This window comes from Penicillium bovifimosum, assembly GCF_028826915.1.
Source record: "Penicillium bovifimosum strain IBT 22155 chromosome Unknown utg000002l_segment0_segment0, whole genome shotgun sequence".
Taxonomy (NCBI): domain Eukaryota; kingdom Fungi; phylum Ascomycota; class Eurotiomycetes; order Eurotiales; family Aspergillaceae; genus Penicillium; species Penicillium bovifimosum.
The window spans coordinates 3,273,687-3,287,303 of NW_026622711.1; the positions used below are offsets into that span (position 1 = coordinate 3,273,687).

The 13,617-nt window shown below is 50.2% G+C and overlaps 7 protein-coding genes across 7 annotated transcripts; 4 read left to right on the top strand and 3 right to left on the bottom strand.

The window, feature by feature from the left end:
• Window positions 1-474: 474 nt before the first annotated feature.
• N7515_002427 (uncharacterized protein) lies at window positions 475-1,239 on the bottom strand (the record flags this gene model as incomplete). The annotated part of the gene is made up of 3 exons (XM_056663171.1): window positions 475-524; window positions 758-921; window positions 1,169-1,239. 3 exons carry the CDS (start codon window positions 1,237-1,239, stop codon window positions 475-477), a joined length of 285 nt encoding a protein of 94 aa, XP_056525284.1.
• Window positions 1,240-2,550: 1,311 nt separating this feature from the next.
• On the top strand, window positions 2,551-4,261 carry N7515_002428 (uncharacterized protein; the record flags this gene model as incomplete). Its single annotated transcript, XM_056663172.1, has 4 exons — window positions 2,551-2,589; window positions 2,645-2,764; window positions 2,823-2,915; window positions 2,975-4,261. The coding sequence occupies 4 exons, from the start codon at window positions 2,551-2,553 to the stop codon at window positions 4,259-4,261; spliced, it is 1,539 nt and encodes a 512-aa protein (XP_056525285.1).
• Window positions 4,262-5,107: 846 nt separating this feature from the next.
• On the top strand, window positions 5,108-6,112 carry N7515_002429 (uncharacterized protein; the record flags this gene model as incomplete). The annotated part of the gene is made up of 2 exons (XM_056663173.1): window positions 5,108-5,455; window positions 5,522-6,112. 2 exons carry the CDS (start codon window positions 5,108-5,110, stop codon window positions 6,110-6,112), a joined length of 939 nt encoding a protein of 312 aa, XP_056525286.1.
• A 223-nt stretch (window positions 6,113-6,335) lies between these two features.
• Window positions 6,336-7,132, bottom strand: N7515_002430 (uncharacterized protein; the record flags this gene model as incomplete). The annotated part of the gene is made up of 2 exons (XM_056663174.1): window positions 6,336-6,932; window positions 6,986-7,132. 2 exons carry the CDS (start codon window positions 7,130-7,132, stop codon window positions 6,336-6,338), a joined length of 744 nt encoding a protein of 247 aa, XP_056525287.1.
• Window positions 7,133-8,305: 1,173 nt separating this feature from the next.
• N7515_002431 (ribosomal RNA-processing protein RRP9) lies at window positions 8,306-10,120 on the bottom strand (the record flags this gene model as incomplete). Its single annotated transcript, XM_056663175.1, has 1 exon — window positions 8,306-10,120. One exon carries the CDS (start codon window positions 10,118-10,120, stop codon window positions 8,306-8,308), a length of 1,815 nt encoding a protein of 604 aa, XP_056525288.1.
• A 396-nt stretch (window positions 10,121-10,516) lies between these two features.
• On the top strand, window positions 10,517-10,949 carry pre1 (proteasome core particle subunit beta 4; the record flags this gene model as incomplete). Its single annotated transcript, XM_056663176.1, has 2 exons — window positions 10,517-10,613; window positions 10,669-10,949. 2 exons carry the CDS (start codon window positions 10,517-10,519, stop codon window positions 10,947-10,949), a joined length of 378 nt encoding a protein of 125 aa, XP_056525289.1.
• Window positions 10,950-11,574: 625 nt separating this feature from the next.
• Window positions 11,575-13,457, top strand: N7515_002433 (ubiquitin carboxyl-terminal hydrolase family protein; the record flags this gene model as incomplete). The annotated part of the gene is made up of 2 exons (XM_056663177.1): window positions 11,575-12,238; window positions 12,298-13,457. The coding sequence occupies 2 exons, from the start codon at window positions 11,575-11,577 to the stop codon at window positions 13,455-13,457; spliced, it is 1,824 nt and encodes a 607-aa protein (XP_056525290.1).
• Between the last annotated feature and the right edge of the window lie 160 nt (window positions 13,458-13,617).

Genomic DNA, 13,617 nt, shown 5'->3' on the forward strand with positions numbered 1-13,617 from the left:
GATATATGTTCTTCGGATAAATTTGTAGTCGCTGCGCAAAGCACAGCATGCACTGAGCAGATACGAGGATCCGAGATAAAGTAGAGTGATCAGCTCTAGCCTTTTTTATTATTTGGCGGGGAACGACATCAAAGACGGGCGGTCAGTCCGTCTCCGCAACATACTGCCGGCGATAAATGAGCGTTGAGGATGCGGCAGCTCGGTGATGTGTGTCACGTGGAGGGCAGAGAGGGTAATGAAATGGATGTAGGTTGCCAACAAGAGGACTGAGACACAATTTAGAAGTACACATTCTGTTCTAGCTATACATGCTCTGGTCTGAGTTCCAGAAGCAGTCACATCGCCCATTTTAAGCATCAATTCAAGTGAGAGATTACACTTGTACTCCGTACAAGATAACAATCGGGGATTTGGGCCAGCCACATCGGCTGTCGATGTCGTCGATAAGCATGGTCCAGAGTGACAGGAAGTCAATCAAGTCATCATTTGGATTGAGGAGTCAAAGAGGCTTTTTTCTGGGTGAGCTGTGGCTGTTGTTAGCGACCGAACATATCGCGATGTGGTAACAAGATTTGCAGATGGTATACAAGGCACCTCCAAGGCAGGAGGTTTGAAATATTCAGAGAGGCTCTTACCCAGTTCTTTTTGCAATCACGATAAGCTCTGGATAGGGAAAATAGTCAGTTAGTATGCCATGGCCTGCGATGAATCATAACGTAGTGTATGAGCTGGCCAGTAGGTGCCAAAGATCAGAAACCCAACGAGGACGAGTCATGATAATGATCAAAGCTGGCGGGAATGTCTGGAACATACTGGAAGTAATCGTGGCACAATTCACGGTCATAGGCATTCCGCTTCATACATTTAAGACTCCGATCAGCGAAGTCTTGGCATGGATCGTAGTATTCGCTAGCATGTTTACTAAACCCTGGAGTCAGCTATCAGTATAGCAGGCAGCGCATGCATTGCTCTATAAATAGTGGAATATCTGCTGAACGAGTGTTGCTATGTGTGTCTTCCTGTAAAGATGCCATAGAGTGCTCCTGTAACGAGCATCCCATGAACCGCATCCTTGACGACGGATAGCTTTGGAGATGCCATCTCATGTTTGGCAAGACCATAAAGCAAGCACTCCTAACTCAGGCAAATGAAGAGACATGGGACATACTGTGTGAACTTTTTCTCCGCTTTCTCCCACGCCTTGGCGTGGCTGTCATCTTGCGTTGACTCGGCCGCCATAACTGGTGACTTCGTGTGTGGGTGTGGGTGTATCTCCTTTGTCCCAAGATTGCTAAGACAGGTACCTTGATGAGAGGAACTACAGCAGGTTGGTCCAAGCGGTGATGGTTTGTATTGGAGGTCAGCTGGAGGTTGATTGGAGCAGAGGTTAGCGTTGCAGGCAGGGAGAATTGGGGATCCGCAGTCTTGGCGTGGAGATCGGCCAACTTCCACTAATTCCACATAGGGCTGTGACTCTCTAGTACAGGTTAACTGATTCGATTCGTTAGGTGCTGTCTAGAATAGATAAATAGATCAATTATCTTCTTACCCCTGGCTTGTCAAGGGCGTAGGTCCAAACACCTGGGCAGAATAGGTACCTTACATTATCATACCTACGACTCCCGCTAGGTTTGGCTGAGCTATATATTGTACAGTTGTACCCATAGGTACCTACTCATCGAGACTAAGGGCGGAAGGTCGGACTGGGTGTTAATCCACCACGTCGCTAATCATGCGATATGTTGAGTTCCACCTTGTGCTAACGTCGTACTCGATAAATTTGTCCTTCAACCGATTGCTTTGACAAATCATTTTCCAATTCAGTCGACACAGACACTCCGACGTTACGAAGTATAGCAGATCAGAAGAGTGCCCGAGAAGAGTAGAAGGAATAGCGCTGCTGTAACCTATAGCCTTGTAGGCTGATCTATGACTCTCAACGCCCGAGAGAGCCTTAGCAGTAAGAACTGTAGTCTATGTAGGGTACAATGAGTCGAAAGACAGGGGCAGCTTGGTGGCCATCAAAGACCTTTGTTCAAATACCCACACCGTCACGAATCTCACGATCTTCTTTAATGAATTCAGCAATCGCAGTAACAAATAAACACTACACAGTCGATCAATAAGCCCAACCGCATGCAGAAGAATAGTCATCAAGAAGCCAGAAGTGACTCGTCAGTTTCATTGTTGTTGTCGATGCGACGATGTCCCTTGAACATGTGATATCCTGATGCCTGAGGCCGGAACAACATCTGCCCTCAGTCGAAGAATTTGGGTCATGTTTCTCTCCTCTACACCTACCTTTGACACTCTTTCGGACTCAGGCTGTCCTGGCTGTCCGCACTGTTTGCTCTTCCTCACCGGCATTGGCTCTGCCAAAGCTTGTTGACGACACCTTGCCACCTCACGAAACTTTTCTTATCCGCCGGGACCCCACCGCATCCTGTTGGCACTCGCGCCCTCGCCTCAAGACGCCGCAAACACACTCCGTTTGATGTGCCACACGCTGAGTGTGGAAAAATTGAGTCTTATCAGTCCCAAAACATCAAAATGTCATCTCCAAGTTCTTCCAGGGATGAGGCTTCCGGAGTAAGTCACAACCCGCGACATGACTGAGAAACCACAACTGACGCGTAATGTCTAGCTTGTCAACACCCTCCAGAGCCACGTTGATGACATTCGCACTTTGATACAGTGTGGAATTTGCATTCGGCCCCTCTACGAACCGTATACTATGGCTTGCGGGCACACATTCTGCTATTCTGTGAGTCCTTTCATGATTTCTTGTTCACCGCGCATGCGCTGACCGGAATCCTCCGCAGTGTCTGTCGTCATGGTTTGCCGGAGGAAGATCAAAGCGGACCTGCCCAGACTGCCGCGCGCCTGTTAAGGTACAACCGACACCAGCCTATCTGGTAAGTTTTTGACAAGCTCTAACCTGTCTTCTCTGGTTAACTTTTATCTTGTTGTACAGGTTCGCGCAGTTGTACAAATATTCACAGGTCGAGCAGAACTGCTGGACAAAGGCGAAACGACCACCGAGCACAAGAAGCATCAAATAGAGGAAGCGGAAAGACTGGAGAGAGACAGGACGAACAATCATCCAACGGAAGGAGGTCTGTTCGGTGGACTGTTCAAGCCCAAACCTCCTCCACTCCAACCGGTGATTGATATCGATGATGGTGTGGCTCGATGTCCGCATTGCACATGGGAGCTCGAAGATGGAGTAAACTGTGCAGGGTGTGGTTATCGATATCGGCCGCATTCCGAAGGAACAGATGATTCAGCCGACTACAGCGATTCCGACCTGGACTCACTTGATGGTATGGAGGGCACGCCTGTCGAAGACATTCTGGAGGGTAGTTATAGAGAAGATGGCTATGGAGAAGATGATTATGGAGAAGATGGCTATGACGAAGATGACTATGACGAAGATGACAGCCATGGTTATGCTGGGCGATATATTGATCCAGGCCTGGATATTTACGGCGAGCGGAATATTTTCAGCGAGCTCGGAAGATTGCTCGGTGGATCCAATAACCTGAACCTTTCCCTCGTTCCAGGCGGCTTTCCCCCTTCGGGTAACACCAATGGGAGTGAATATGACGAAGAAGACGAAGAGGAAAACGAATATGACGAGTCAGACTCATTCATTGATGCTGAAGATGATCATGTACCCACAAGTTCTTTCGTCCACACTGAAGGCCATTATATCGGAAGCGCCTCGGAATCAGAACGTGACACCGGGACTGTCGTGGATGACGATCACAGTGATGTTCCTCCCAGGCCCATTGGTCTCGACTATAGAACCAATTCAGGGTACTTTCTCGACGAGGCATCTGACAACGGGGGATCCGACGACGAGCAGGAAGACGAAGATGTGTCAGGTGAAACAAGCGACGGGGAAGAGGACGAGGAGGCTTCAGATGAACAGGAAGACACAATTCAAACTGCACCGCCTCGTCGAGCCTTTCCCCAACATTCACAGCGGCCTCCTTGGTTGCAAGCGCCCAGCGAAGCTACCTGGCTTTCAGCGAGGCCTTCTACACTGATACCGGACTCTGATGACCTCGTCGAGCCATCTGAAGCATCGGCGTCTTCGCCGCCTATCAGAACTGGCAGAATCATTGGGCGCCGGCCCACGCAGCACGGCAACAATCCTCGCAATGCGATAACTCTCGATGATTCCGACGAAGATCAGCCAGTCGGACCGATGCGAAGAGCCACGCAAAGGCGGCGTGCCAGATTCTCACCATATTAAAACGAATTTGCCATCCACCGCGGCGATACTTGCTTGGCCGTCTATCGATCTGTTTAATGTTCTGTTTTTGATTTCAGCGTGGCGCTTGGGTGAAACTAAGAGGGCATGCTTGGTGTTACGGGCATTTCCGTCTTCATGGGTTTGTTTTCTTGTCCGTTGCTTCAAAGGGTTACGGCTGGATTCTATATGTTCATGTTTCCGTTTGTTGCCTTCTATCCTCTTTTCCTTCAAATAGCTCGCGAATACCCCTACTTATCTTTACTCGGATTCAGTTACCGGCCTTGGGTTGTTACTTCCAAGGCTGCGATTTAGAATCATAAAATTAACGTGGCTGTCAAATCCACCCCAGACAACCTATAGAACACACCACCAGGCTCTGCCACATCTATATTTCTTCCATGGCAAGTGCCAAGTACTGCGTATGTGCGATGAAGATGAGTCTAGCGGATTGCTTTTAGGTATGTGCCGGAATTTCCCTGGCGTGTGGGGCTTTCCCATCTACTCTGCCGCCGCTTCTATAAGGCTGAGGCCCAGGCTCACTCATGGTGTTTTGGAAGCTGAAAGCACAGTTTTAGACAAATAGTTAGCTCGAACTACGATCTGGATACCTCAGTTCCATCAGCCCTCCCCGGAAAAAAGCGGTGGATTTGCATACACCGCCTGCTGCCTCTAGAGGAAGCAATCCGATTAGCTTTAGCGGGTCAAAAATCTGGCAGAATCCTTGATAAAGTCAGAAGACCAACCCAATTGAGGTAAGATCGGCATTCTTCGTGATAACTACATTCAACAGACTACCGAACTTTCCGAGATTCTTCCCGTTTCGAGTTTATTTTCGGTGGTTGAAAGATGGGATCACCACTACAGGAATTGATATCACCACCCCAGAAAGAGACATCGCCGCCCCAGAAGAAGACTCCAACGGCGCAGGAGGATACATCACCGCTGCCACGGGGCGAGAAATCATTACCGCCGCAGGAGATATCACTACCGCAGGACGAGATATCACTACCTCACCAGGAAGCAACCTCACTAAGCAAAGAAGAGACATCGCCACCGGAGGAGGAGACATTGTGGACACAGCATCATGCGCCCATTATCAGCGTAGCCGTGAAAGCTCTGGCGGAGCAGAATATTCCCGTCGTGGAGTATGGGGAGCAGATACAGTGGCGTTACGGAGACCCCGTGGTCCTTCTAGTAAGCATTGAACAGTCTTTATAGCATTGACTAGTCAACTCGTCTTCTTAACGTGTTGAATTCTAGCGTGTGGAGTGGGCAGTCCCCGATGGACTACTCTCGCTTGCGTCGGAAATTTTATCAAACCTAGGATTCCCTCGTGTGCCCCCGTCCACAGGAACTGCTGTGGACTACGGAGAATGGGACCGAGCTTGCATTATCCACAGGCTGGGCAAGGACTGTCCCGTTTATCTTTACCCGCTGTCTTTTGTCGGCCTTGAGCTTCAGGACACCTGCGAAGTCACATCCACCTTTGACCGCTCGTTGAAGATCTTGACGCCTAAACCTAACAAATATATGGTGTCGTTGCTTCGTCATCTCCTCAATCACCTGCCTGACGATACTTTCAGACTTCGAGTAAAAGATGATTTGCTGTCTTTTATATGCTTTTACATTCTACGCCAAAAGCCACTGAGTACGAAGCATGGGGAATGCGACGACGATGAGAGCGAAGAAGATTACCAAAACAGAGTCGGAGAAGCATTGAAGAAAATGGGAACTTGGGATTGGGGCGCCGATGGAAAGGCCTACCTGCGCATTTCTGAATCTGTTCTCCGAGACTGTCGATCTATTGACCGGCTGGGAGGACCCGGGCACACGCTGGAAGGATATCAATAAAATAATATGTCAATGGGGGCAGGTTTTGGATTCGTCGCGGCTACAGCTAAATCCATTGCATTAACTTTCCATCAAACTCCCTAGTATTCGATGAAATATCTCAGCATCCGGGGAGAAGGTTGGGAGGAAGCAGAAACGAGAAGAATTGGATTCACGCGAATGCCTATGATGCTCGAGGGGTCAAGGCAGCAGGGCAGTAGTGGTGACTCGTCAACCCGGCTTTCTAATTGCTGATGAGCGTCAAGTCATCTGCGCTCAAGGTGACCGCAAGCAAAGGGCGAGTTGTTGTGTGCATCTGGTAGAGCTTGCGAACCAAGGCGATTAACTCATGCCTGGGCTTCTCCGGATAACCCTCGAAATCGAGTAGACCGTCATTGTTACGCAGCCAGGTCAGGATTACATGAATATCTTTGATGTCCGCGCCTGCTTTTCTGATACTTGCGGGACGGGTGGAGTCGGCGATAAATGCCCATCTCTTGAGCTTGGTGAAGACGAGGACCGAGGGTGCAATGATGGGGACTTGCGCACGATGAGTGACCGCAAAAAGTGGATCTAGTAGGATGAACAGGTACTTACTTGGGATCTCCTCAACACGCCCCGGCAGGTCATTGGCAGTGACGAAAAGAAGAGAAACTGCATTTGCGTCAGGCAACTTCATCTGTTTGTCTTTTCCTCCACGAAAAAGCTCAACTGCGATGGGCCCATCACCCCCTCCCGAAAACACAAGTCTGCTGCTGGGGGTCATTGTGAAGCGGGCGTCGGCCCGGAGAAGCACGCTGCGGGCGTCGCTTGCATCCGAATCCACGATGACATCAATGTCCTGAGTCAGATCAGCTTCATAAATCATGCTAAGACGATACAGGGAAACCAAACCTCAGTCATTCTCGATCCGCCAATAAGAGACGTTGCATATCCGCCAATGAACCCATGGCGAATGTTGGCGCGAGTGAGAGCAACTGTTGTTGCCTTGGCAGCTGCATCGAGGAGACGGAACGGTCTATCTTCCTGGACTGGATTCATAGCTCGAGCGATTCAAGTGACTCAGTGAGAGAAAACGGGTGAAGAGATGTGTCGAAGGGTATCTTGGGGCCACGGAGGAGAAGCAATAATGATGAAAGAGAGAGAGATGAGAGGTAACAAGGATAGACAGAGGCAATAAGTAACCACGGTATATTCGGGAAAGGAACTATGCGAGGAAGGAACTATTCGAGAAAGGAACTACTCAGGGAAGGAACTACCTACTCAGGGACGATGACAGATGGAAGGTACTACATGGCCATCTCTCTCAATTCTGACATAGTGATGGACGCAGTGGTCATGTGACCATGCTTGCACCTCCATGATTGCTTCTTCTTCTTCTCCTTCTCTCTTCTCCCTTTTTCTCCTAGATAGTCATCAGTTAATAGTTATCAATTATCATCACTCCATCGGAAATTCGGCATCAGTTGATCATCCTCATCACCTTCCATCATCGTAGCCGTAGCCTCCATCACATAGTAGGTCGGTAGCTACTACCAGGTATGGGCACCGTATGGCCCCGTATGGGAGCTGAATGTATGGGGTTGGTGGTACAGTGAGAGATCGATCGTATACTGAGTTCTACATGTTCTGGCCAATGTATCCATGTAGGAGTATGTTAGTGCACATAAAATGTTAGTGGAAAGGGTTTCTCCCATATGTCGATGTAGAGCTGGGAAACTTAGGAGCCGGCGGGGGCACCTTTTGGCAGCACCGCTAGTAGTAGCCGGTTGCCTAATCTCTAGGAAGCTGTTGAATCATGCTCAGGGCCATTGAGCCAATGGGGCTGATATCGGGATGGCGAAACAGTCTAGATTGCTAACCGTAGGTAGATGATGGTGGACTTAATGGCTAAGCCTGTTACTTTCCCGTCTGATTGACCCGCTGATGATAGGGCTAGGTAGCGTGTTGCATTGGGCAGAGCATATCTATTATGTACAGTGTTCAGTGTCCAAGTCCGCGTACCCAGGGCGGTTTTACTCAGTGATCGAAAAGCGGCAAGAGATGAGCATCAAAACGGAAAGGGAAATGTTTCTAGGTAGTGCCAGGCATTATATGCAAGAAAAAGGTAGAAATACACGACTCTGACTCCAAATACACCAGATCCCGAGCAGCGCTCCCCATTTTATTCTCGACCGATGACCAAGATCGAGACAGAAGATGAATTATGAAAGTTTATACATCAGCCCTCGCGTCATTAACAAACGGAACCTCAAAGACGACAGCGCCATTGCGGCCTCCCGGAGTGGTACCCTCATAGAAGTTGTTGTTAAAGCATTTCCAACGAGCCAATCGGTGCTCCTTGCCGACAGCAGCGACAATGGAGAGACCACGAGGTTCGTTTGCGGTCTCAGCCTTGGATTTTCCTTCACCACCTGGGATATCAGAGTCAGGGCGTCGTTCAAAGACCGCAATATCGTTGATGACTCCCTTAATCAAGGGTTCTGGGTCTTTCTGTTCTGACTCAGGGGTAGAATCAGGGACAAGGGTCTGGTTGAGTTGTTTCGAGGGAGTGTCTGGTGCTGAGGTGCTAAGAGAGCCTGCACCAATGGGGCCGAGAGGAACCAGTGTCTTCTTATCTTCTGATACGCGCCATGCGCGGATATATCCGTCCCAGCTGCCACTGAGGACAACGTCGGTACCCGGTAGAGTAGCGAGTGCGGTAATCCAGCGCGGCATGGGGCGCATGTGCCGTGTGTTGTGGGCGGCAGTCGCCTCGTCTGTCTCAGGGGATAGCACATTCAGTGGGGGAATTGGGTCCACGCCATGAGCCAAACGGACTGTGTAGAGGGGCTTCTTCTTGTGAACGGACCAAAGGCAGAGGGAGCCAGAGTCTGAACCGGTGACAAAGTGGGTGGGCGGAAGCGGAGCAATACAGTCGATGTTGCTTTCGTGGTAAGGGGCATTCCTTGAGGCACCGCCGCGGAACACGAGCTGTGTTTCGTCGACGACCTTCCACAAACGAGCGGTGCGATCACGCGCACCAACACTGACACATTCGTCGATGGTCATGGCAGCCACTCCAGTGACATGATCCTGATGACCGAAGAGTGTTTCGACGTAGGCGTGGCCCGCTCCACTGATGGACCATGTCTTAATTGTACGATCGTATGAGCCGGAGAACAACTGCTCTCCGGAACTCATTGTTGAGATATGGCGTGCGAAAGACAAACTGCAGACCGAGTCCCTATGGTGCAAGAAGGTCTTCATGGGCGTCAAAGTCTCTGCATCCCAAATAATGAGCTTGTTGTCCTCTCCACCGGTGGCCACGAATTTTCCAGAAGGCGAAACAGCAATGGATAGGATGTTCTTTGTGTGCCCTTGATCCTCGTCCGATTCACCAACCTTGCGCATACCCCGAGCATACTTTACACGCTTGGGCTTCTTGCGCTGGGGACGCGGGGGCCGCGTGGAAGTATCATTATCGCCATTCACTTCGGTGGAAGCTGGTACACTGGGTTCAGCCAATTCCCACTTGGTCAAGACTTTATCCTTGGAAACGGTGTAAACGTATGGCGGGTGGACTGCGATGGCAGTGGTTGACTGGGTATCTGAACGGAAAAACGAATGGGGTGCCGAGAGAACTGATAATTTCGAAGCGATTTGACGGAACGTCCGTCCCTTAAATTCATCCACATCCTTCTTCAATCGCTCCGCAATCAAGTCTCGATCAATGTCTGCTGCATCGAATCCAGCTTCGTCGACTTCTTCTTGAATGTTACTCAGGTAGCGTTCAGCGAGTTTCAACCGTCGATCCGCTGCGGTTTCGCCGTCATCTGAGTCCGAACCACTCTCGTCGCCCGATTCTGCGGTGTCAATCGCGGCGTCATCGTCTAGGTCACTGCCTGAAATGGATTCTTCTCTCTCCCTGGTGCGTCGACCACCGTCGGGTTTGGCATCTACGCCTCGCTTTTTTGCTCCTGGGGCTGCGGCGCGGTCGTCTCTCTTCCGCTTGCGCTGGGAGTTGGGTACAGTGAAAAAAGACGACATGGCAGCGTATTGTGAGGCCCGTCGCTTCTTGATCTCCGTAGAAAATATCGAAAGATTGGCGTTCTCGAAAGCCTTGGACTGCGGAGATCAAAACTTCAACTTTTTTCGGCAGAAAAAAAAGCGCTAAGCGGCGGCTGACTCAGCGGGTTGGAGCTGACCGAAGCTCCAGGCGTCAAGCTCACCGCGCGGCCATCCGCCATCCTCACTCGACCACTACTCCCCTCCGTATTTTCCAATCATCTACTTGCTTGTTCTTTCATATTCACCTTTTATATCGCAAACATGTACGATCATTGCTTTCCTATATTCAGAATTGTTCACTGACAGCGCGCTAGGGAGGTTCTTTTGGGTATCGCCGGCAAGGACTTCGTCATTCTTGCCGCATCTAAGGCCGCAATGAGAGGCCCGACAGTCCTGAAGGCCGAAGATGATAAGACACGACAGCTGAACAAGCACACATTGATGGCTTTCTCCGGCGAATCTGGAGATACCGGTATGTAGCTCCTTCCGATGAGCTAAATAAGTTGCTAATGATATGGTTTCATTAGTCCAATTTGCCGAATACATCCAAGCCAACGCTGCCCTCTACAGTATGCGCAACGATACCGAGCTAAGCCCTTCTGCCGTTGCCAACTTCGTTCGAGGAGAATTGGCGCGCAGCCTGCGGTCACGGAGTCCCTACACAGTAAACCTGTTGCTTGGTGGATTAGATCCGGTCACTGAGAAGCCTCACTTGTACTGGATTGATTACCTAGCGTCACTGGCGCCCCTACCATATGCGGCTCATGGCTATGCTCAGTATGTCCCGTGGCACTTTGATAACGGATGATACGAAGGTCCAGATGACTGTCTAAGACCGTGATGCTGACTCTGCTAGATACTACTGCCTCTCAATCCTTGACAAACATCACCATCCCGACATCTCACTCGAGGAGGGCCTCAAGCTCCTGACCCTGTGTACAGATGAGCTGAAGCGCAGGCTACCAATTGACTACAAGGGGGTAAGTTGTCTAGAAGCCATTCTCAAAAGACTGTCATTCTGACTCAATATTCTATAGGTTCTCGTGAAGGTCGTGACGAAGGATGGCGTGCAAGAAATTGCGGTTGATAACGATAAAGTAGTTCGGAGTGCTTGAAGGTCCACAGACGGCGTTTGCATCACATCTTATGACGTTTTCTTTGATTCCGAGGTAGTTGAACAGTCAACATGATTCAGGCTGTAACGAGTCAAGTAACGAGTAGATCTTTAATTGGTCTCAAATACATAATCGACAAATTCAAGACATTGCTTGAGATAGACTGTAAATGAATCCATCGCGTTGTTGTAGTACACCGTGTTGGGCTCCTGGCGAATGTTTGACTTGTTTGCAACCGGCATCGCATCCCTAAGCTCTCGGAAGGCCAAGAACTGCCGCGATCTCCAACTTTTGTCTCTATCGCAACCCCATCTCAAAATGTCAAAGAGACACGCAGAGCTTCCCTTGGAGCAAGATTTCTCCGGCTCTCCTGCCTCGAAAAAGGCTAGAGTCGAGGACGAAAACCAGCATGATTCCCACCCTGGCGCGGTCCTCGGAGACCGAACGAGCGGCACAGAGCTGAAGCAGAACGATCGCAATGGAGTCGACATCCGAGGAGCAAACGAAATAGAAGCGGAGGAACTTGAAGAGGGTGAGCAGGATCCTTCTGGGCTCTCAGATATCGACGAAGATGCGCCAGCGCTCAGCGCCCCAAAGCGGCAAAGCGCTCCTATGGAAGGCTACGGCGACCTGTACCTCGACACAATCAATCGCGAGATCTTGGATTTCGATTTCGAAAAGCTGTGTTCTATCAGTCTTTCCAACATCAATGTGTACGCATGTCTCGTCTGTGGCAAATACTTCCAGGGCCGTGGTCCCAAATCGCATGCATATTATCACGCGCTTGAAGTCGGACACCACGTTTATATCAACATTGGCACCAAAAAGGTCTATGTTTTGCCCGAGGGGTATGAAGTCAAGAATAAGAGTTTGGACGACATCAAGTATGTGGTTGACCCACACTACACGAAAAGCGAGGTGATCAAGCTCGATAAGGAAGTGCACGATGCTTGGGACCTTTCTGGGTCCAAGTATAGACCTGGTAAGAGCCCGCGACATGATGAGACCATGGCTTTTGAGGCTAACATATTTGATCTGCAGGATTCGTTGGCATGAACAACATCAAGGCCAACGACTATGTTAACGTGGTAGCTCAACTATTGGCACACGTTTTCCCAATCCGCAATTTCTTCCTCCTTCACGAGTTCCCCACTCCTGGCACACCTGAAATAGTTCTCCGTTTCAGCACTTTAGTCCGCAAGCTATGGAACCCGAAGGCGTTTCGATCACATGTCTCACCGCATGAGTTGCTCCAGGAGATTGCTATCCGATCCTCGAAGCGTTTCACGCTCACAAAACAGGCAGATCCCGTGGAGTTCCTGTCTTGGTTCCTGAACACCCTGCATCTCGCCTTGGGGGGGTCAAAGAAGCCCTCACTAACACCCACGAGTGTCGTGCACGCAGCGTTTCAAGGCCGTGTACGAATTGAAAGTCAAGCTATCACAGCTCACTCCGACACTCAAAATGCCCGTTTGGTATTCACTGAATCTGGCACGATCAATAGCCAGATCACTCCTTTCCTCATCCTAACTCTGGACCTACCCCCTACACCCCTCTTCCAATCTGCCAACCGGGAATCGATCATCCCACAGGTTCCCTTGACCACCCTGCTGAGCAAATATAACGGTTACACAGCGTCAGAAAAGCTGGCCCACCGTGTTCGCCACCGTCTCCTCCACCCTCTTCCTCCCTACCTCTTTTTCCACATCAAGCGTTTCAGCAAGAACCGTTTCGTCTCCGAGAGAAACCCAACCATCGTTACCTTCCCCTCTCCCCACTCATTGGATATGTCCCCCTATGTTGAGCCAAACACCGACATCTGCCCACCCAGCGAGCCAATTCTCTACGATCTCGTCGCAAACATTATCCTTGACCCTGCTATTGCCGCACCTGGTGCAATGGACGATGCTGTTGACAAGGGCGTCAACGCCGCATCGGGAGCTGGCGGTTCCTCTGGAGCCGGTGGCGGTAGCGAGAAGGTCTCATGGCTTGTCCAACTCCACGACAAAGCAATGTCGGCCCAGAATGGTCGCACACAAACCGGCGGCTCTGAAAAGCAGGAGCGGGGCCCGGAATGGCTCGAGATCCAGGATCTGTTTGTCAAGAGTGCGGAAAGTGAGACTCTTTTCACGCGCGAGGGATACCTCATGGTTTGGGAGCGTCGCAAGGCACCAGGGCAGAAGGCAAAGGGTCGTGCATGAGAGCTGGTTCAATCTGAGCTCGGGACGAAGTCGCTATAAGCTCTACATCAAACTTGCTATTCACTTCGGTCTCTTCATCATATGGGACTGGACTATATGTAGATTCAATGTACCATCAACTAATGACGAAATTATGTTCATATTTCCTGCCGTAAGTCAA